Below are 24,283 nucleotides of genomic sequence, written 5' to 3' on the forward strand. Positions count from 1 at the left end.
TTTTCTATTCATATAGATTTGACTACTTTAGATACCTCATTTAAGTGGGATCATCTAGTATTTGTCTTTCTGTGACTGACATTTCACTTAACATAATATTCTTGAAGTTCGTCCATGTTGTAGTATGTGACAGGATTTCCTTCTTTTTCATGGCCAATATTCCACTGTATGTATATACCACCTTTTGTTTATCCATTCATCCGCTGATAGACACTTGGGTTGCTTCTGCCTCCTGGCTACTGTGATGAGTGCTTCTATGAAGACGTGTATGCAAACATTTAAATTCTTTTTGGATACGTATCCAGAAGGGGGATTGCTAGATCATGTGGTAGTTCTATTTTTAATTTTTTGAGAAATCTCAATACTGTCTTCCATAGCAGTTACATCAGTTTATAATCCCACCAACAGCATGCAAAGGTTTCAATTTCTCCACATCTTTGTCAACACTTGATACTTTCTGTTTTTGATGTTTTAAGAGTTTTGTTTTGTGGGGGTTTTTTTTATAGTAGACATCCTCATGTATGTGAAGTGGCATCTTATTCTGGTTTTGATTTGCATTTCTTTGATGATTAGTGATGGTAAGTGTCTTTTCATATGCTTACTTGCCATTTATTTATCCTCGGAGAAAAATGTCTATTCAAGCCCTTTGCCCATTTTTTAATCAGGTTATCTGATTTTTTATTGTTGAGTTGCAGTTTTCTACATATTCTGGATACTAACTTCTATCAGATATATGACTTGCAGATACTTTCTCCCATTCTGCAGGTTGCTTTTTCATTCTATGGATTGTATCTTTGATGGACAAAGTTTTAAAAATTTGATGTAGTCTAACTGTTCTATTTTTCCCTGTACTTTCAGTGTCATACCCAAGAAATCCCTGCCAAGTCCAATGTCAGGAAGCTTTCCTCCTGTGTTTTCTTCAAAGAGTTTTATAGTTTTAGGTCTTAAAGCTTAGGTCTTTAATTCATTTTGAATTTATTTTTATATACGGTGTGAGACAAGGGGCTATCTTTATTCTTTTCCAACTGGATAGCCAGTATTCCAACACCACTTGTTGAAAAGATTCTCCTTCATTCCTCATTCAGTGGTCTTCACACCCTTGTCAAAGATGACTTAACCATATATGTAAGTATTTACTTCTGCCTTTCTATTTTATTCCATTGATCTTTTTGCCTGTCTTTATGCCAGTATTGCACTGTTTTGATTACTGTAGCCTTGTAATATATTTTGAAATTAGGAAGTGTGACTACTCCAACTTTGTTCTAAATGAGCAATTATTTTTATAATGTGTGCAAAGACAAGATATTTTCATCACTCTTAACCCATATGGTAAAAACCACAGCCTCTTTCCATCTCAACTTTTCCCCATCATGATTCCCAGTCAGTAGAGTTAGAGTGGCTGCAGGCACTTTAGGGATCTGTAAAAAGAAATTTAAATTGGTGATATATTCATTTTGGGCTTAGTAGAATATATTCACATGGTTCTCAGTCATTTCTGTGTATGGCCGAGTTATTGTTAACCACCCTTGTATATAAAGATGTTACTGGGCCAACTTCCTCTGAATCATGATAGAAGTGTGCAGGGCCAGATCATACCATGATATAAATGTGTCAATTCAAAGAGTATTTAACGGTAGTCAATGTACAAGAAAAAAAATCAAAAAAAAAAAAAAAAAAAAGAAAAAAATCAAGCTTGCAATATAAAGGATACTTGATAGAGATTTTCCCCAAAGTTGATAACAATCTTTAAAATTTATATAATGTTACTAATAACAAGTTGTGAGGCTGAAAGGAACTTTGCTAATCTGTCAATATGAAAAACCATATTCTGGTCACCCATGTTGTAACATTGTAACAAACAATGAATAATCTTTCTATTCTCTTTTTAGAAAATATCACAGAATTGTTATAATATGAAAGGGCAACAAAGACTATACAGCCAAGGGGCACCTGGGTGGCTCAGTGGTTGATCATCTACCTTCGGTTCAGGGAATGATCCCAAGATCCTGGGATCGAATCCCACGTTGGGCTTCCTGCAGGGAGCCTGCTTCTCCCTCTGCCTATGTCTCTGCCTCTCTCTATCTCTCATGAATAAGTTAATAAAATATTTTTTAAAAAAGACTATACAGCCAAAAAATGTAGAGAAAAAGTCTCACAGTGATGTGTTAAGTACCAAATAAAAATATTATTGCTATTTTTCTGAATTTTATATCTGTCAATTTCTTAAAAGTTACCATTTTTGTTATTTCTTTCCTCATTATAAATAAATGTTCACTTCTGTACAACTTGTATTTGAAATTAATGCTCTTAAAGAGCATTCTCACAAAACCTAGATTCACTCCTGGTCAGAAAGAAGGAGGGTCCCTTTGCCTGCACAAAGGCATATAGTGGAGAAGGAAGTGAAACACACATGGAACACTTTATGGAGAGCTACTGGATGGATGCAGAAAGATCCTTTAATTAATTAACTAAATAATTAATTAGGCTTTTTAAAAAGTAAGCTCTATACACAACATGGGGCTTGAATTCATAACCCCAAGATCAAGAGTGACATGCTCTACCAACTAAGCCAGCCAGGTGCCTCAAGATCCTTTAAACAATAGAAGAAATATGCATAGGTAGGCTAAAGGCAACTTAATGGAGGCCCTCAGAAGCAAAGAAAAAGTTCAGACTTGGATATATCTATTTAGCATCTTTTGCTAAATAAACAATAATCAACTGGCTTATAGGTAAAGGTGCTTGGAGAATAGTGACAAAATCAAGTCTGTTGGAATATACATAAGAAAGCATTGAATGTAAAGTCAAACATGATATGTTATCAATTCATTTTCCTTCTGCTAATAAAAAATAAAATATTCTGGGGTTAGGATTTTTAGTAACTCCACCTCAGATTTTCAAAGTGGATGTGTAGAACAGGATTCTTAGCAGTTAGACATCTTCATTCACAGTATAATATATTTATTGATATTTTTTATGCCCCATTGGCAGTGACCAAGCTGACAAAGGTCTCTATCCTTGCAGAGCTGAAGATCTATCAAAAAGCCTTAACCTGCCTACCGTGTGTGCCTCCTCTCTACCACACTCTTCACTTTTCCTTCAGCCTAAACTTCAGTGCACAGACATTCCCAGCAGAACAAGGAACCTAGGCAGAGTGCTTAGGACAGAACTTGTCTCCACACCACCTAGTGATCATAACATTTTAGAGAAATAAGCACTAGCTTCTCTTCATGATACCCCTGGAGATCCTTGAGGCTGAACTTATATTTCTTTGACTATAATCAGTATTTCAAACATTTCAAAACATTTTACAACTACATGACAATAATAACATCTCCAAGAAAGAATTCTTAAAACACTAATTTCAAGGAACTGGACAAATACATCTTGCCTTTCAAATAATGTTTTTCCATAAAGGCAGCTATTTTGTCCATAAGTAATAGATAAGCTAAATAATTAACCACCGAACCTGTAAGTAGTAGCAACCCACACAGTTTGTTTCATTTTCAACTATGAAATACAAAGCTCCTGAAGTTACTCTTATTGTAATTAATCCAGAGCCTGGACATCCAAGAAAAACCTCATAAAACAGAATTCAGAACTTATTATGTATGATTCTGAGACTCTTGGGGGAAAATAAGATGTTCAGAGAATTTTTTTCAGTAACTTCAATGCAAATTATAAAATTTATTAGCAATAGGCAGTTTCCCAAAGACCTAGTACAAAATGTTTATGGTTATACTAAAATTCCTAGCAGCAAAAATTCCATGAGCATAACTATCATCTATTGAACCTCTTTGTGGCATTTTCAAAATACCAATTAACTTGAAAATAAAACTCATTTCCTTTCTCTTAAAAACAATCTAAGAAGATTACATAGAAATCCAACTATTATTCTGATGTCCAGCTTACTGCTGTGTAATAATGATTGAGTTTACACAGAGTTCGTTTTGGTACTTCTTAATAAGTTTATTTCAACATACACATATTTCAATGTTTTAAAGAAAAAATGGTGAAAAACTGATGGTAGAATACAGAAAATGTTAAAATAAAAACACCTTTTTCCAATGGCCAAAATATCAAGGTTTGTGTTTTGAAGATAATCATCTATAAAACAAGTGATTTGGAAATACTTTCTTTTTTTTCCCTTTGTTCATGTATGCATCTATTTAGGAAATACTACAAGCGCTGCTCCCATTTTTTAAAAACAAGGACCCAAAAGAATGATTGCGAAAGAACTTAGTGTTAAATTTGGTGGTTAAACACGAAACAAGGAATATGCTAACAAAAGGAATTCTCAGTGTAGGGATGCCTGGGTGGCTCAGCTTGTCCCTGGCTCAGGCTATGATCCAAGGTCTCAGGATTGAGTCCCACATCAGGCTCCTGCCTGGAGCCTGCTTTTCCCTCTGCCTATGTCTCTGCCTTTCTCTCTCTCTGCGTTTTCATGAAAAAAATAAAATCTTAAAAAAAAAAAAAAAGGAATTCTCAGTGTAGAGGCTAGGGAAAAATAAACTTTAAAAAGTTGCACTGCAGTATAAGATGAATCTTAGGAAGACAGAGTTGTAAGTTAATGAATTAGAGTAGGAACAGAAATGAAAATAAGGTAAAGACAAGCTGCTAGAATTAATGAAAGGTCTGTATAATTAATAATTCAGAAAAATTAAAAGGGCATTTTATAACTAGGTATTTTAAGTTGGGAAGAATGTAATTAGTAAGAAGAGAATTTAATCAAGATACCAGAGTTAAGACATTTAAAAAATAGCACCTCAAGCACAAAGCCATATTACAGCACACTAGAGTAAAAGAGCAATGTTGACTCCATAAATTACATTCTTCTCTCCGAATCAATATAAAACCATCTTCAACACTTTGATTTCCATATAGGTCTCCCATGTAAGCTCTGAACAGATTCTCCCTTAAAAAAGGGAAATAAAAAAATATGGCACCCCCAGGGAGTTGAAATACAGGAATTGACATAATTAATTCTACCAACAATCCCTAAAAAGGGATCCCTGGGCTCAGCGGTTTAGCGCCGCCTTCGGCCCAGGGCATAATCCTGGAGTCCCGGGATGGAGTCCTACATTGGGCTCCCTGCTTGGAGCCTGCTTCTCCCTCTGCCTGTGTCTCTGCCTCTCTCTCTCTCTCTGTGCCTTTCATGAATAAATAAATAAAAATCTTAAAAAAAAAAAGGGGGGGGGATACTATGTGATATGTTATAAAGTGAGATTTAAAAAATTTTAATATGTATCCGGGGTCCCTGGGTGGCGCAGCGGTTTGGCGCCCGCCTTTGGCCCAGGGCGCGATCCGGGAGACCCTGGATCGAATCCCACATCAGGCTCCCAGTGCATGGAGCCTGCTTCTCCCTCTGCCTGTGTCTCTGCCTCTCTTTCTCTCTCTCTGTAACTATCATAAAATAAATAAATAAATAAAATTTAAAAAAAAAATTTAATATGTATCCTTTAATACAACATATATAAGAGATTGTCATTTCAACATAAAATTAATGCAAGTGATTAATTTTACTTTTGGGGGGGTACTAAGTCTTTGAAATCCAGGCTGCATTTTGCATTTAAAGTACATTTAGGGGATGGATCCCTGGGTGGCTCGGTGGTTTGGCACCTGTCTTCGGCCCAGGGCGTCATCCTGGATTCCCAGGACCGAGTCCCACGTCGGGCTCCCTGCATGGAGCCTGCTTCTCCCTCTCCCTGTGTCTCTGCCTCTCTCTCTCTCTCTCTCTCTCTCTCTCTCTCTCTCTGTGTCTCTCATGAATAAATAATTAAAATCTCAGTACTGTTTAGTACTTTCTCATTGTTTTACAACAGATTTCTAGAACTTTTTCATTTTGTAAGACTAAAACTCTATACACATTGAACACTGATTCCCTCTCCTCCCTCCCCCCAGTCTTTGGCAGTCTTCACTTTTCTACTTTCTGCTTTTATGATTTTTAACAGTAGATACTTTATGTGAGTAGAATCCTTCAGTATTTGTCCTTTGTCATTGGCTTATTTTGCTTAACATAATGCCGTTCAGATTCATCAATATTATAGCATGTGACAGGATTTCCTTCTTTTTTAAGGCTTCATAATATTTCTTTGTTATGTATATACCACATATTCTTTATCCACTCATCTGCCAATGGACATTCAGATTGCTGTTATGAGTACTGCTGCAATGAACATGGATGTGCAAATATGTCTTTGAGATCCTGCTTTGAGAAATATGTTTTTAATACTGAACTTTCGGGATCCCTGGGTGGCGCAGCGGTTTGGCGCCTGCCTTTGGCCCAGGGCGCGATCCTGAAGACCCGGGATCGAATCCCACGTTAGGCTCCCGGTGCATGGAGCCTGCTTCTCCCTCTGCCTGTGTCTCTGCCTCTCTCTCTCTCTCTCTCTCTCTCTCTCTGTCATGAATAAATAAATAAAATCTTAAAAAAAAAAAATACTGAACTTTCATAAAATGAACAAAAGATTCAAAAAATTCAATCAACAAAGACTTACTAGAAAAACGGAATCACTGTAGTATGTTAAAGGCAAATACCTCTTGAGAATATGAGTCAATTTAAGCTTAGACTTGTTTGTAAATTAGATTTTAAAAAAGAAATTAAAAAGAAGCTAAACTGATTAATACAGTTGACCCTTGAATAACACATATTTGAACTGTGCAGGTCCAGTTAAATGCAGATTTTTTTTCAATAAGAACAATACAGTGCTGTAAATGTACTTTCTCTTCTTTATGATTTTAAAGCATTTTTTCTCTAACTTTTTTTTTAAGAATATAGTATAGAATATATAAACATACAAAATAGGTATCAATTGACTGTTTATATTATCAGTAAGGCTTCCATTCAACCGTTGGCTATTAGTAGTTGAGTTTTTGGGGAGTCGAGAGTTATATGTGGATTTCTGACTATGTTAGAGTCAGCGCCTCTTGTTCAAAGGTCAACTACACACCAAAACCAGTATTTAACTGCAAATAATTTACAACAAATAATCTGCCTACAGACATCTAGACCATCACTGGTCTCATAAATAAAACCAAATCAAGAGTCTGTCTTGGATGGAAATATTTTATATAAAATGAGCTTTCAAAAAGCATAGTCAAACACAATCTATGAGCAAGTATCCACTTATGCTACTTTTTGAAAAGCGGTTATAGTTTTATATTTACTCTTGTGTTAAACACATTATGTGATTAATGCAGTGTGAGTTTAATGTAGTAATTATATGGCAATAAACTTAGCTTGTCTGATTTGTTACAGTAGCTCGTAAAGTAAATATCCTCAGAAAAATGATTATATTAGATATACTAATAGTTAATAAACCTCATTAAAAAGCAACAATATTGGAACAATATATATACACAAAGTGTTTAAAGCTATATACTCTACTAAATCTTATTCATACATACATCAGAATTCAGCACAACTGATCTAAATATTAACAGTTTTGCATAGATATTTCTCAATATCAAAAGTCAATTATTTTTTAAGAAGGCTTTCTACATGCGTAACTACCCTAATCTGCCTGTTAATAGAACTTAGTTCCATTGAAATAAACATCACAGAAATAAAACAATTTTTTAAAAACTTCTAGTGCTTATGGTAAAAATGCTAAATGATGAAACCAAGGAAAGTGGCATAGATCAGCTAATAAAAATAATTTTAGTCCCAATCCTTACAAGATTTTGCCCTATGACCTTGACATTCCATTATCCTTGTGCTCCATCTGCCTCCATAAATGAAATAGGCTATTCATACAAACTGAGACCAAAGAATGAGAGTCATTTTGAAAATCAAAATGAAAAAAGTTAAGTTAGATCTCTGCCTCACATCATAAACAAAAATAAGTATCAGTTCAATAAGATGTAAATGTAAAAAAAAAAAAAAAAAAAAAACCAGGACAACTAAGGTATTTTATTACATTAGGGTAGGGACAACTTCTCTCAGCAAGCACAAAATATAGAAGCTATAAAGGCTGATGGATTTTACCACATAAAAACGTTTTATTAGTATAAAAGATACCCTAATGTTAGAAGATAAAGATTGGGAGAAAGTATTTAAAACAACTCAAAAAAAAAAAAAATAAAATAAAAAATAAAACAACTCAAAAGACAGAGGTTAGTGTCTATATTTTATAAAGGGCTTCTACAAAGCTATCAAAACAAACAATCCAATAGAAAAATGGAAATATATGCAAATAAGTGATACATAAAATTTTAAAATCTATGGCCAATAAACCAAAAATATTCCATCTCATTAGTAAGCAGAAAAGTGCAAATTAAAACAATAAAATAGTAGGGGTGCCTGGTTGGCTCAGTCAATGGAACATATGACTTTTGATCTTGGGGTTTTGAGTTTAAGCCCCACACTGGGTAGAGAGATTATTTTAAAACAACAATGCACATACAATACTATGAGAGTGGCAAAAATTTAAGGATAATTTTATTGTCATCAAAGGTGAGGAGAAATGGGGATTCTCATATGCTATTGATAGAAAGGATCATGGGTATAGCTTCTTTAGAAGGCAATTTGCTAGCAGCTACCTCCATGTACAAAAATAAAATATACAGCCCAAACCAACAGTTCCATCTCTAGAAATTTATTCTATAGAAATATACCTGTAAATAAAGATACAAGAATAAGGATGCTCAATGAAATATTATTTGTAATAATCAAAGAAGTAGAGACCACCAAAATATCTACTGGAGAAGAATGATTATAGTCCATCCATTCAACAAAATGTTCTGCAGATATTTAAGAGAATGAAATAGACTCTGAAAGATGCCAAATTAAAAAAGCAAGTCAGGGAGCAGTGTGAAGAAGAGGCGAGAACGACCCCCGGACCGGCCAAAGCCTGCGTGCCGCCGCATCCCCGCATTCAGCGCTTACGTCCCGCCGCCGTTGCCACCATGCCCAAGAGAAAGGCTGAAGGGGATGCTAAAGGAGATAAAGCCAAGGTGAAGGATGAGCCACAGAGAAGATCTGCAGAAAATGGAGATGCCAAAACAGACCAGGCACAGAAAGCTGAAGGTGCTGGAGATGCCAAGTGAAGTGTGTGCATTTTTGATAACTGTGTACTTCTGGTGACTGTACAGTTTGAAATACTATTTTTTATCAAGTTTTATAAAAATGCAGAATTTTGTTTTACTTTTTTTTTTAAGCTATGTTGTTAGCACACGGAACACTTCATTGTTGTTTTGGGGGAAGGGCATATGTCACTAATAGAATATCTTGGAAGCTAGATTGATAACAAGAGGGAAAAACACCTTCCCCTTCTAGTTTTGAGAAACTTCCTCTTGGCTCCCAGGAGGAGGGATTCCTTGATGTTGACACACATGAGCCACCTTGGTGGTGTGGAAAAACTAAAATTCATTTTTTTATGTCCTCTTCTCCCTCTCTACCTCCAATATAGACTTGACTCCCTTAAACCCAGAGACCTGTTGGAACCTGATCCCATGAAATGGTTCCCAGTATGTCAGGCAATCTGGACTTTACGGTGTCACCACTCAGATGGCGTCCCTCAAGAGTTCCTTTTTTTAGCTTGTGGATCTTCAAATTGATAATTCTGCCATTTTCATTTCATTTCCTGAAAGTCAGGGTCAGCTTGTGAAAAGTTGTTAAACAACATGCTAAATGTGAACTGTCAACCCTCACTCTAAACTTTCCCTGTTCAGAGCATCACATGAACACTTCATCGGGTTTTATAGTGGCTTTCTGATTTTGGTAGTCCATTGAAGAAGGGAGTTTGAAAGTTGCTGTATACTGTTAACGATCGTCCGCTCATGTCCTGCCTGAAATACCATGATTGTTTATTTTTTTTTAAAGATTTATTTATTTATTTATTTATGAGAGAGAGAGAGAGAGAGAGAGAGAGAGAGAGAGGCAGAGACACAGGAGGAGGGAGAAGCAGGCTCCATGCCAGGAGCCCGACGTGGGACTCGATCCCGGGACTCCAGGATTGCGCCCTGGGCCAAAGGCAGGCGCTAAACCGCTGAGCCACCCAGGGATCCCCACCATGATTGTTTATGAAAAGTATCTTTAATAAAGCTGGATACAGTTTGGCTTGGGAAGAAAAAAAAAAACAAGTCACAGAAGAATTACACTGGGGAAAAAAAAGAACCCTATTTAGTTGTTTTAAGACAGACAGAAAATGAGGTGCCTTGCTGGCTCAGCTGGTAGAGAGTGTAACTCTTGATCTAAGGGTTGTAAGTTCAGCCCTACATTGGGTATGAAGCCTACCTAATGAAAAATAAATAAATATAAAAAATAAAATAAAATATACAGAAAGTGTTTACAAAGATTAGGGGGGGGAAAGGGTAAAAGAAGAGTCTCACTTTTATTTCTATATCTGTATTTACCACTTGAATGTTTTATGAAAAGCAAGTACACTTGCCCTTTGAACAACATGAGGGTTGGGGCACTGACTCCCCAGCACAGTTGAAAATCTGAAAATTATTTCTGACTCCCCCACAACCTAACTATAAATAGCCCGCTGTTGATTGGAAACCTTACTGATAACATAAACAGTCAATAAACACCTATTTTGTATGTTATATGTATTCTATACTGTATTCTTATAATAAAGTATGCTAGAGAAAAGAAAATGTTTTATTTTTTGTTTTGTTTTGAGTTTTTATTTAAATTTCAGTTAGTTAACATATATAGCGAAGGGGAGCCTGGGTGGCTCAATCAGTTGTTTCCAATTCCTGATCTCAGGATTGTGAGTTCAAGACCCATGTTGGGCTCCATGCTGGTGTGGATCCCATTTAAAACAAACAAACAAACAAACAAACAAACAAACAAACAAGCAAAAAAACAAAAACCATAGTGTAATATTGGTTTCAAGAGTAGAATTTTGTGAAGAAAATGTTTTAAAATCATAAGGAAAAGAAAGTATATTTACGACACTATCATATTTGTCTGGCTCAATCAGAAAAGTGTCTGACTCTTAATCTTGGGGTTGTAAGTTTGAGCCTCATGTTGGGTGTAGAGATTACTAAAAACAAATAAACTTAAAAAAACATTCTGTGTGGGACGCTTGTGTGGCTCAGCAGTTGAGCACCTGCCTTCTGCCAGGGTGTGATCCTGGAGTTCCAGGATGGAGTCCCACATCGGGCTTCCTGCATGGAACCAGCTTCTCTCTCTGCTTATGTCTCTGCCTCTCTCCCTCTGTGTCTCTCATGAATAAATAAATAAAACCTTTAAAAAAAATTCTGTGTATAAATGGACTTGCATATTTCAAACCCATGTTGTTTAAGAGCCAATTGTATTATTTTTATAATCAAAAAAAACAAAAGAGGGAATCCCTGGGTGGCTCAGGGGTTTAGCGCCTGCCTTTGGCCCAGGGCATGATCCTAGAGTCCTGGGATCAAGTCCCACATCAGGCTCCCTGCGTGGAGCCTGCTTCTCCCTCTGCCTGTGCTCTGCCTCTCTCTCCTCTGTGTCTTTCATGAATAAATAAATCTTAAAGAAAAAAAAAAAAGAATGAGTGGGCATTTCATAAGTCATTTGGCAATGTGTACACTTCCAGGACCTAGAATGTAGTATTCAGTTTCTAGGTGCTACTATCCAGGATTCAATCATCCTCTGCCAACTGCAATTCTAAGATATCAAAAAAAAATAAAAATAAAAATAAATAATAATAATCTTTTTATTTTTGTTGCCTCAAACAAAAGAACATATTGCCTTTGCTTCCACTCCCACAGAACAGGTAGACAGGTCTATGGGAGGAGCATCTAGTGAGAAGAGTCACTTCTGCTTTATCATTTCAATATATGACAGCAGACAAGGCCCAGGAAGACAAAAACAAAAACAAAACCAGAAACACAACAAAACAGGACTCTGCTATGAAAAGGCGGTATGAGACTCATGAAAACAAAACAAGGTAGGGACATAATGCACCACTGGCTGTCTGAAGCTCTCTAACAGAAGTACCATTTGTATAACATAAAACTTGTGGGAGAATCTGCCCCAGTGATGCTTTCTGAATACCTAAAGAGGCTGATCCAGGATAGGGGTTACTGGAGCAGGTTTTTAAAGATAAAGACTGGTTTGTTTGGGAAATGGATACCCTCTGGAGAACAGAACTTTCATCTGTGCTTTAAAAATAGGCTTAATGCCATTATCATTGCTTCCCCCAACTCCCTCTTATCCATGAGACTTTGATCTTAATACCGGCACGGTTTTGTTAACCATAGTACTTTTCAGGAACACAGCTACCAAGGCTGGCAAAAGATTTGGGTTCAGGGGATATTAGAAAACACTTTAATGTCAGAAACATACAGGTTCAAATCTTAACTTCCATTTCAAATTGCATTCCCATGGACAAGTTACCTACCATGATCTCTGAGTAAAATGGTACACTGTCAAAAATTAGAAGTAACAGACACAGCATCTAAGCAAAGTACTTTGTGCACAGAAAACCCTCATCAAATGGAAGCTATAATTTTTATATTATAAGACCTTTCACCAGAGTGTGGGGCTGGGGGAGTGGGCAAGAGGGAGAAAAATATCAACTGTTCCTTTAATTCCACCAGGACTAGATGTTTGGCATTCTACTTTGCTAAAGATGAACTGATTTCATAAGCCCATGTTGAATATAAGTGCATCTGACAGAATACAGCAAAGTTAGGATTTATATTGTAAGCTATTTTTAAAACTGCCTGGTTAGCAAATTAAACCAGCTGTGAAAATATCCTGGTTTCCATTCACAACAAATACAAGACAAACATTCTCCTTTAATGAACCTGGCCTCATGGTAGCACAGCATATTCTGCATAATTCATTCCTAAGGGTTTTGGAGACATCATTTTCATAAGACAGACCAAAACTATACTATTTTCTAGGAAAAAAAGGAAAAAAAAGATGAGAAAGAGGAGTTTCTTTCTACAGATTTTCAGTAAATTCCACAAATTGCTGTCCCATTTAGCTTAGGAGACTACTGTATGAATAAAAGATAGTAGTTATGTCAATACTTCAGGCCAGCCTTAAACAGTGCTTCTTTTAAAAGTCTTCTTTAACCAGTCTTCTCTGCAACACAATTTTTCAAGTTCTGTGGCAAAAGGATGGATAAAATCTGCTCATTGCCGCTAAAAAGCTACTGAGGACTCCCACTTTCAGATTTAAAACTGATCACTCTTTAAGAAGTTAGGGGGAGACATCTTTAATTATTTAGAATGGTGGCTAAGTTATATTATTTATAATTCCCATTCCTTTAGGGAAACAATTTGTTATTTAAACAGGGAACAGAAGTATAAATAAATAAATGGAATAGAATTTCAGGAAGTACTATTCAAATAAATTCACACTTGGAATCTAGGGAAACAGTCTATTAATTTAGTGCATTTCATAAAGACAAAGGTAAGAAAAGAATATACCATTTTAAACTTTCTTTGGATATCAACCAGACTGAATTAGTTCAATTTGGAACATCCTGAGCCTTAAAGCCTTTGCTAAAGTGTAACATAAATTTTGATTAGCCAAGTGTGAAAAACTACAAAGCCAACTTTCTTGTCCCTCCAGTTAGTCTGTCTATAAATAGAAGCAATGCATTAACAGCCACCAAAGCAACTGGTGAGTTCCACAACGTATACATCCTCTGCAAACATGCTCTCAGCATGTTTAACCAAAGTGCTTCTGAAGATCTGTAATAGGACCCTTTTTAAATAAACTGTGACTCACTGTTTGCTTTCTTCACCAGGAGGTGGAGTCTTGCCATGCCCTTCCATTACAAAATCCTCCTGTTCCACCTGCAAAGGTAAGTACCACAGGTCAGCAGCAGTAGTCAGTAACTAAGATGCAACTTACTCAAAGTTCCAGGGCCTGCCCTGTACAGAACCACACGGTCACCACACTATATTGCCTGGTACAGAAGCCTGGGCCAGTGGCTTTCAATCTCCAGGTTTGCTCAAGGCATCTCTCCCTGTATGACTAGATTTGTGGAACAGAAAAGGAAGCATGTTGACTTGCAACTCACATAATTGTAACAAAAAATTAAAATCCAGACTATAATAAAGAATTGCTATGACTCAGTAAGAAAATGACAATGTACCAGAAATTTTTACAAAATAACTAAGTAGGAATTTTACTGAGAATACACAAATGAAAAGATGTTCAATCTTATGTCAACCAGGAAAATGCCAATCAAAACCACAAAGAGATGCCATTTCACAACTATCGGGTTGGCTAAAATGAAAAAGTTGGGCAATACCAAGTGTTGCCAAGGACACAGAGGAATAGCGATGTTCATCTATTCCTGGTGGGAAGAAAAATTGGCACAACTACTTTTCAAAAGTTTGCCACTATCTGATACATTGGACTATGTGTTTATTGTACAAACTAGTGGTTGCACCTCTAGATGAATACTCTAGAGAAACTTCCACACATATTAAAAATATTTTTTCATAGGTTTGTAACAAAAAAACAGCAAATATAAGCAGTAAAAGAAATATACTATGGTGTTTTCAGACAACAGAATACTCTTAGAAAGTGAATGAACTCTAGCTACACACTGCAACCTAGATCAGTTACAAAAACACAATATTGGGTGAAAAACAAATCACAAAACAATACACACATGGTATAATTCCATGACACAAAGTTCAAATATATACATTTTAAAACTACATATATGCATGTGTATATAGAGGTATATGTGTATACATACAGTTTTTAAAAAATGTATTTATAAAAGAAATGACAAAAAATTTAGGCTAGAGATTGTCTTAGGAAGGGAGGAAGGGGATTCTAATCAGGAAGGGGCACATGCTGGGTCCGGGGGTATGCTGGTGGTCTATTTCTTGGCCTATGTAGTAGGTATATGGGTGTTTGTTTTATAATTATTCTTTAAAAAAAAGATTATATTTATTTGAGAGAGAGAGAGCATGCACACAGGTTGCAGGAAGGGGCAGAAAGAGAGGGGAGAAGCAGACTCCTCACTGAGCAGTGAAGAATAGTTAAAACTATTCTTTTAACTATGTATTTATTTTCTATATGTATGGTTTATTTCTCAGTATAAATATCAAGAAGGGAAAAAAAAGCATTTTACTATTCCAAATGGTTTGATCTAGAAAATCAGTGACAGAGATAGAGATACTCCACAAATGGGGATTGTCTGTCAATTCTATGAAAACTCTCCCAAAAGGCCTAACTTTAAAAAAAATCAAGCAGATGTATTCAAGGAAATAGATAGGACTATTCTCAGGTTAGAAAAATAGTTATAGGGACTAATAATCTGGAAGACAGACAATAGTAACACAGACACATAAACCACAATGAAACCCAAAGTAAACAAAAGGCTTTCCAATTCTGTCTTCTCCACAGCCTTCATTTCTCAAGAATGCCAGAGAAGATGGGACAATCTTAAGAGGCTAAGTTTCAAAAAGGACAGAAAAAGTAGGAGGTGTTTGTCATTTCCATTAAAAAGAGAAAATGAAGGAAGCATACTCAAGAATAATTAAAGACACACACTGTGCATACTGTAAAATTCAAACCAGGTTTTGACTTTATTCTTAGGAACTTCCTGTCTCTGCAGCCTATGGGACTTGGCCAAGGAGAGAGAGGATTCTCTCATCCTAAATTATACTTAGACGTAAAAACTCTAGAAGAAAATTAGGATTGTAGAGGGAAACTTAGGAGGACCTAGAGATGACCTGGTTGTATTACAAGAGTGAATACATATGTTTGTAAAAAAATCAGTGTTGTCCGCTTTATGCACTTAACTATATAAATGTTATACCTTAATTAGGAAAAACACGTGACAAATTATTTAAGTTTGTCAAGCTTTTTGGAAGCTCAAGCGTCAATTATTTTCTTTTCTTTTTTTGTCAATCATTTTCTTTCTTTCTTTTCTTTTTTTTTAATTTATGATAGTCACACGCAGAGAGAGAGAGAGGCAGAGACACAGGCAGAGGGAGAAGCAGGCTCCATGCACCGGGAGCCCCGACATGGGATTCGATCCTCAGTCTCCAGGATCGCACCCTGGGCCAAAGGGAGGCGCCAAACCGCTGCGCCACCCAGGGATCCCTGTCAATCATTTTCTTAAAGAAGAGAATGACTATTCTCTCATTTAATATGTAAATTTCTTGATTCTTCATCTTTTAAAAATTGTCTCCAATTAAAGAGCTCTAAAAAACAAAATGAGCTCGAAATTATGCACCTTGACCTCTACTTTGTAGTTTTTTTTGAAAAAAGCTTATCTATAATCAATTTCTTAGTAAGTACAATAATAAGGAAAAGAGGGCAGCCCCCGTGGCTCAGCGGTTTAGCGCCGCCTGCAGCCCATGTTGTGATCCTGGAGACCCCGGATCGAGTCCCACATCAGGCTCCCTGCATGGAGTCTGCTTCTCCCTCTGCCTGTGTCTCTGCCCCTCTCTCCTCTCTGTGTATTCTCATGAATAAATAAATAAAATCTTTAAAAATAATAATAATAATAACAAAAAGATTGAAGAACCCACACCTTTGACAATCTCCTCTACATGGGTTTCCTATCTTTAACTCCAGCCCCCATGTTATCCATATGAGTCTTCTCCACTTGGATGGCCCAATAAGTTCCAAGATGAAACATCTTTATCCTCAAATTTCCTCTCCTTTTTTTATCCCCTGCCTCTGCAAATGGCACCATCGTTCATTAAATCCCCAAAGAGGAAACGTATACAGATATGCCCCACTTTTCAAAAGTTTGTGTTCCATCATTTTGCTTTTACAAAAGACCTACATTAATACCTATTTTTGCTAATGAAAAAGAAAACATCTGAATTTTCACTTTTACAAAAAAAAAAAAAAAAGGCAAAAAGCAAAACACCTCTCCACATTGGTTTTGCAGCCAGCCATTATAGAGGCAGCAAGCATCCTAAGCAGCAAGAGCGTCACCACTCATCTTCTTCCTTGGTACTACACTTAACATCTCAGCATCCAGTCTCCATTTTTGAACTCTGTAAGCGTCTGTGCTTTATCTTGAGTCATTTTGTGCATCCGTTAACAGGATGTGTCTTAAAGTATCGGAAAAACCTAAGAGAGGTTATTTTCTGGGTTTGGGAATGCTCCAAGATTTTTCCATATAAAAAAATGGTCATTGTTTCTTGGTTTTATGCAACATTTGGACTTATGAAAGATTTCATAGGAAAGCTCTGCTTTCAGATAGTGGGGAGAACCTGTCATCACACAAGAATCCAAGGTTCCCTTCTTAACCCCACATCCTATTAATCACCAAGTACTGTGGCTTTTACCTCTTAAATAGCTCTCACATCCAGCACCCTTTCTTTTCTCTTTAACTGCCATAGTTAAAAGCCAGCTTCTCTAAATCTCACTACTACAAAAGCCTTCTCTTTGGTCTTTGTGCTTCCAGGTCCCATCTCATTTTATTTTATTTATTATTTTTTTAAGATTTTATTTATTTATTCATGACAGACACAGAGAGAGTGAGAGGCAGAGACACAGGCAGAGGGAGAAGCAGGCTCCATGCAGGGAGCCTGATGTGGGACTTGATCCCGGATCTCCAGGATCACACCCTGGGCTGAAGGCAGCGCTAAACCGCTGGGCCACTGGGGCTGCCCTCTGTCTCATTTTAATATATCCTCATCCTCAAAACCACTTCCATCAAGTGGCCTTTGTAAATTCTTCAGTGGCACTCCATCACCTACTCTGGGGGATAAAAGTTCAGTTCATTTGTCTAAGCAATCTTTTCATCTGCCTCTGCCTCACCCACTCTGAACTCCTGGTAGAGCAGAAAACTCCTTAACAGCCCCTCTCCCCCATGCACTTACATATACTGTTCGCATTGCCTAGAAGCTCTGGTCTTCTGCCCACATACAGTTCAAATTCCTACTCATTCCTGTAAGTGTCAATTCAAATGCCTTTTCCCAAAAGACACCATTCCCTGCAGGAGGGTTCACAACTTTTCTCAGTCTCCATCACTTCAGAAGGCAATAAAAATGGTCCAGAAAGATCACTACTCCTTGTTGTAGATCTGTTTTTCTCCTCCTGTTTTTCTCACATCCCACTTCTGGTCCCTTCACATCCTTTTTTTTCCTACAAATTTCACGAACATTTTTGGACTTAACTTGATGATCTCTGCTACTTCTCCTCCTCGACCTCATCTGCAGGAGTTTCAAGATTTTTTTTTTTTTTTTTTTTAAGCAGGCCCCATGCCCAGCATGGAGCTCACACGGGGCTTGAACTCACAACCCTGAGATCAAGACCTAAGCTGACATCAAGAGCTAGAAGCTTAACCCACTGAGCCACCCAGGTGCCTGCCTCCATTACCATTCATTCATTCAACAAACATTTACTTAGCACGTATTACGCGCTAGGTGCAGATAGTCACTGCCCTCAAAAAGCTTGCAGCTTAGTGAGAAAGACAAACAAAAACCAGTCAATTACCAGCACCGTATGGTGACAGATGGTAGCTACACTTGTGGTGAGTATAGTAGCATAAAGCCCAGACTTGTGGAAACACCTGAAACTAACACTGTCTGTCAATTATACTCCAATTAAAAAAATATGATCATACACTGGGAGAAAGCAATGCAAGGACACAGGAAGGGCGCTTGACCCAGTCAGACCAACGCCAGGCAGGGTGACTCTCCTTTTTCCTATTTCAATGAGGCACCGAGCAGGACCCAAGCTGCTCTACACCAAGGTCCTTCCATTCTGAAATACAATTTGCTCAACACCAACTTGGTTGTTTTATTTTATTTTATTTTATTTTATTTATTTATTCATGAGACACAAAGAGAGAGGCAGAAAAAAAAAAAAAAAGAGAGAGGCAGAGACACAGGCAGAGGGAGAAGCAGGCTCCATGCAGGGAGTCCGACATGGGACTCGATCCTGGGACTCCTGGACAACGCCCTGGGCCAAAGACAGGCACTAAACCGCTGAGCCACCCAGGGATCCACAAAACAAACTTGTTTTAAAGATTCTTCTGTCCTACCAATCTCTTACCTCTTTCTCTTCTGCTCAGGGAATACAGAGCATAGCTGGAGAGAGTTACAAAACTGGTTCCTTTTCAACCATCTGCCAATTAACATCCATTCAATGCTCACAAGCTAGCACCTGGACTGGAAGGCCCTTCTTCATCCTGTCTGGTGAACTTCTACTCAGCCTTCAAACACAAGTTCAATAGTTACTTTTTCTAGGAGGCATTTTTGACTACTAGCACTTCCTCCTGGGAACCTCCCAAGGTGCTCCTTCCCACTTATCCTGCAAGGCCCAGCAAGCAGCTGTGATCCTTTGTTCATCCATTTCCCCTCTGCTGGTGAGCCTTGGAGAGAAACAATGTAATCCTTGTGCATCCCAGAATCTAACACAACCCTTCTTGTTGGCCATTCATTCCACATACCTTCTGAATGCCTTTTGTGTGCTAAGCACAGGGTTGAGTAACTGAATGAATGTCTGACCTACACCACATTCTTCACTCATTCATTCTATACTTTTCTCCCTCTCCTCTGAGATTACAAGCCCACGCGTGAGGCATCCTCCCTAGCCTGTTCTTTCTGAAGATTATCCTGAAAGCCTATCCCACACAATGCCCCTGGTTTTCTGTCTGGATTATGTAGAGAATCTGCATCTTCACCCATTTTCTCCACTCTACTGTTCTGCCAGGCTCCTCTTGCCACTTGTATTCTAAATGCATGACCTATATACCACATCACCTCCTCTGGGGCATTACTGTCTAAGGAAATCTTTCTTCCTTTCCAGTAAATCCATCCTCTCAACCGACAAATACTTTATAATCTCTTCTGTGGGGCTGGGTGGTTCAGTCAATTGAGTGTCTACCTTTGGCTCAGGCCTCGATCTCCGGGTCCTGGGATCAAGAGGCCTCCATCAGCTCCCTGCTCCATGGAGAGCCTGCTTCTCCCTCTTCCTCTGCCCCTTCCCCTGGCTTGTGCTCTTTCTTTCCCAGGAGAGGGAGAAGCAGACTCTCCACTGAGCAGGGAGCCCAATGCAGGGCTTGATCCCAGGACCCTGAGATCGTGACCTGAGCTGAAGGCAGATGCTTAACCAACTGAGCCACCCCAGCACCCGATATGATTTTAAAAGTCAAATAATACCAGGCTTATAAACAAAAATAGCACTCTCTCTGCTGCCACCATACCCCACCCCCCACCAGGAACCTCTCCCCATCCACCCAATGTAAGTCACCATATTTGTTTAAATCAATATTCAGTGCTAATAGTGCTGTTACTAAGTAAATAATAGATACAGCTGAATCATACGGAATAGCATAATTAAATTTGCTTTTCGTGTACAATTTTTTTTCCCCCTGGAACTAACAATTACTACTTTCTCTTCTTATACTTTCTTTCAATTTGCGGGTAGGGGGGTTTAGTATTTATTATGCATATTTCACTAATTCATCCTCAAACTCTCCAACAGAGCTGTAAATCTCCTCTTAATAAATTCAAATACTTCAGGTAATCTATCAATTTCATTCCAGTCTTGGAGACATTCCTCAGGGGTTTTCTCCTGTTCCAGTCTAGATTGTTTGCTCTCTAGGCCACTAAAGAGCTGACACTTTGCCAGGCATGTCTTTTCCCCTTCATCTCTGAAATTCCTGGCTTTCTCTCCTACCCTGGAGCATCTGTTCCCCCAAATCCTTTGTCTTCTTTTATGGTTTACTCTCTGGTTAAGGTGGCACATATATTCCAGTGATCTCCTGATAAAAGGTATATAGGAAATAAATTTTTTGAGTTCTTGATGACTAAACTGTCCTTATTTTATCCATATATATAATTGACATACAAAACTGTTTTTTTTACCCAAACACATCTTCAAATTAGAATTCTTAATAAATTAAAGTTACCTATTAGAAAACCTATTTCCCTCCACAATTTTTTTTTTTTTTAAACATTTATTTTTTTTTTTAATTTTTATTTATTTATGATAGTCACAGAGAGAGAGAGAGAGAGGCAGAGACACAGGCAGAGGGAGAAGCAGGCTCCATGCACTGGGAGCCTGATGTGGGATTCGATCCCGGGTCTCCAGGATCGCGCCCTGGGCCAAAGGCAGGCGCCAAACCGCTGCGCCACCCAGGGATCCCTCCCTCCACAATTTTGAAGTGATGCTGCATTGACTTCTAGTTCCCAGAGGTGTGATGTAGAAATTTGACAGTATTCTAAATCCTAATGTTTTGGATAGAATCTATTTATTCTCCAGAAACTTCTAGAGTCTTTTATTTCTCCTCAGTGTTCCACAAATGCAAACCACTATGTATGGTAGTTTTTTTATTTATTGAGCTTCTGGGTAGGTTCTTGCAATCTAGAAATGCAGGTTCTTCCAGTTTAAGACATGTTTTTGACTAATTTATTTGATAACTTTATCCCCTCTAGGAATTCCTTATTCAGTATTGAATTTTCGAGGTTGATCCGGGAATTTTCTTCTTTTCTCACCACTTGTATCTATCTCTCTGAATTTTTCTTCTACTTTCTGTAGATTCTCTCAACTTTATCTTTCAATACTTCTAATTTTTAAAAGAATTTGTTATTGTAACTTAATTTTTGAAAGCTCTTCCTTGTTCTCTGAATATTCCTTTTATATAGCCCTGTTCTTATTCCATGATTGTTTTATTTATTTATTTATTTATTTATTTATTTATTTATTTATTTATGATAGTCACACACAGAGAGAGAGAGAGAGGCAGAGACACAGGCAGAGGGAGAAGCAGGCTCCATGCACTGGGAGCCCGACGTGGCATTCGATCCCGGGTCTCCAGGATCGCGCCCTGGGCCAAAGGCAGGCGCTAAACCGCTGCGCCACCCAGGGATCCCCTTATTCCATGATTGTAATGCCATCTCTTATCTCTGAAAATATTAGCGAGTGTTTCTGTTTTGTTTTGAATTTTCTTCGGCTCCCTATACTACTTGTTTCCTTCAAGTTCCTCTTTCATATTTGCTTTGGTCGCTATCTTCCAGTCACAGGTTTTTTTTATCAGATGTCTGGTCATCTTTGGTTATCTACTGATATATAAGACATAGCTAAAAAGAACTTGGGAGGGCTTTCTGTACATAGAAAAGGGAGGGAAGGTTGCTTACCCTGTGGTTGGCTTCTTGGATATGAGAAGGGGATCTGGCCATTTCAGGGACAATGCTCAAGTGTCTGCATCTTTATATTCCTTTTTTCCCTCTTTGGGCTGTTCAGTTACCCAGAGAGATACACTTTAATCCTCAGCCCAACTGGTAGAAGTCTGGCTTCCAGTGTTCTGGGACCGAATATTGGAAGACAGCTGGCTGGCACAGTCTCACATCAGTCAATCATCATTATGACTTAGATTGAACCCTTCTGCTTTAGTTAGGTACCTCTCTCCACCCTCAGCCTTGCCATGTTACAAGAGGGACAGCTACCCATCTGTGGGTATTCAGGGCAGGACACTTGGGGCTTTGCTCCTTGTAAATTCTTCAACCGTGCTGCTGTTGTGTCACTCCAAAAACTTCCTGTCTTCCAAAATTTTGTTGGCATTTCTTGTCTATTTTATCTCCACTTCCATTTGCTCTTTTCTTTTTCCCTGGTAAATTTATGCTGGGTGAAATAATTTATATTTGCTAAAATAATTTCAGTGGAGTTTTAGAAAGGAGTAGGGACTAATAACTAGGCTTAATCTACCATATCCAGGTCTACTCTTAAAACTTGTTTGCCTCTTCTTTTTCCTTTTATCAAAACTGCTCTATGTGGGGTGCCTCGGTGGCTCAGTCTCTTAAGTGTCTGACTCTTGATTTCAGCTCAGGTCATGATCTCAGGGTCCTGAGACTGAACCCTTTGTTGGGCGTGGAGCCTGCTTAGGATTCTTTCTTCCTCTACTCCTCCCCCAACCTACTCACTCATGCCCGTGTGGTCACTCTAAAAAACCAAAAAAAAAAAAAAAAAAAAAAAAAAAAAAAAAAAAAAAAACTGTTCTATTTAATAATCACCAATAAATATTGGTTGCCTTCTTCTTTAAAAAAATTATTTGAAAATTTAACAGTTTTATGAGGTATAACTGATGTATATGAAACTACATATATTTAGAGTATACAATTTGATAAATTTTGACGTATGTATATACCCATGAAACTGTCATCACAATAAAAAAAATGACTATTTAAAAAAATGACTATTTTTGCCACTCCTAAAAGTTTCATTATGTACTTTCTTAAATTTAAAAAATGAGCAATTTTCCCCTCATGCTCTCCCTCCCTGGGCAACCACTAATATTGTTCCTGTCATTAAAGATTTGTTTGCATTTTTGAGAGTATATATATATATATATATACATATATATACATGGAATCACACAGAACATACTCTTTTTGTGGGGGGGTCTAGTTTATCTATCTATCTATCTATCTATCTATCTATCTATCTATTTATCTATCTATGAGAGACACACAGAGAGAGAGGCAGAGAGATAGGTAGAGAGAGAAGCAGGCTTCCTGCAGGGAGCCCGATGTGGGACTTAATTCCAGAACCCCAGGATCATGCCCTAAGCTGAAGGCAGATGCTCAACCACTGAGCCACCCAGGCATCCCTGGTCTAGCTACTTTTGATTAGCATAATTACTTTGAAATTCATCCATAGTTTCATGCATCAGTAGTTCATTTCCCTTTTATAGCTGAGTATTATTCCATTGCATAGAATCTACCACAATTTATTTTCCAGTCATCTGTTGATAAGTGGCTGGGCTGTTTTCAGATTTGGCTATTGCAAAAAGCTGCTACGAATATTCACTTAGAAGTTTTTTTTTTTAAGATTTTTTATTTATTTATTCATAGAGACACAGAGAGAGAATGAGAGGCAGAGACACAGGCAGAGGGAGAAGCAGGCTCCATGCAGAGAGCCTGACGCGGGACTTGGTCCAGGGTCTCCAAGATCACGCCCTGAGCTGCAGGAGGCACTAAACTGCTGCGCCACCGGGGCTGCCCTCACTTAGAAGTTTTTGCATGGATGTATACTTTCTTTTTTATTGGGTAAATACTTAGTACTTAGCAGTATATATATTTAGTTTGCAAGGGATGCCATGACAAAGTACCAGAACTCCTGTGCTTTCAGTAACAGCAATTTACTGTCTCACACAGACCTGAAAGCTAGAAGTGGAAAATGAAGAAAAGCATTGGTTCCTTCAGAGAGCTGTGAGGGAATAATCTGTTCCGGGCCTCTCCCGCTGGCTTGCAGATGGCTGTCTTCGTGTTCACATGGCATTCTCCCTGTGTTTGTATCTCTACATCTAACTTCCCCTATTTTTAAAAAGATTTTTTCCATTTATTTGAAAGACAAAGGGAGAGAGAGAGAGAGAGAAATCACAAGTGGCAGGAAGGGACA

At 37.9% G+C, this 24,283-nt stretch overlaps 1 protein-coding gene across 4 annotated transcripts in view; it reads right to left on the minus strand.

Moving 5' to 3' along the window:
- The window catches only part of TNRC6B (trinucleotide repeat containing adaptor 6B), a 255,735-nt gene that overhangs the window by 144,255 nt on the left and 87,197 nt on the right, over nt 1–24,283 (minus strand). For all 4 annotated transcript variants that reach the window (XM_041755373.1, XM_041755370.1, XM_041755375.1 and 1 more), the window contains exon 4: nt 13,676–13,743. In XM_041755373.1, the coding sequence (XP_041611307.1) occupies nt 13,676–13,743 (68 nt within the window). The remainder of the gene's footprint in view (nt 1–13,675; nt 13,744–24,283) is intronic.

This window comes from Vulpes lagopus, chromosome 5, assembly GCF_018345385.1.
Source record: "Vulpes lagopus strain Blue_001 chromosome 5, ASM1834538v1, whole genome shotgun sequence".
Taxonomy (NCBI): domain Eukaryota; kingdom Metazoa; phylum Chordata; class Mammalia; order Carnivora; family Canidae; genus Vulpes; species Vulpes lagopus.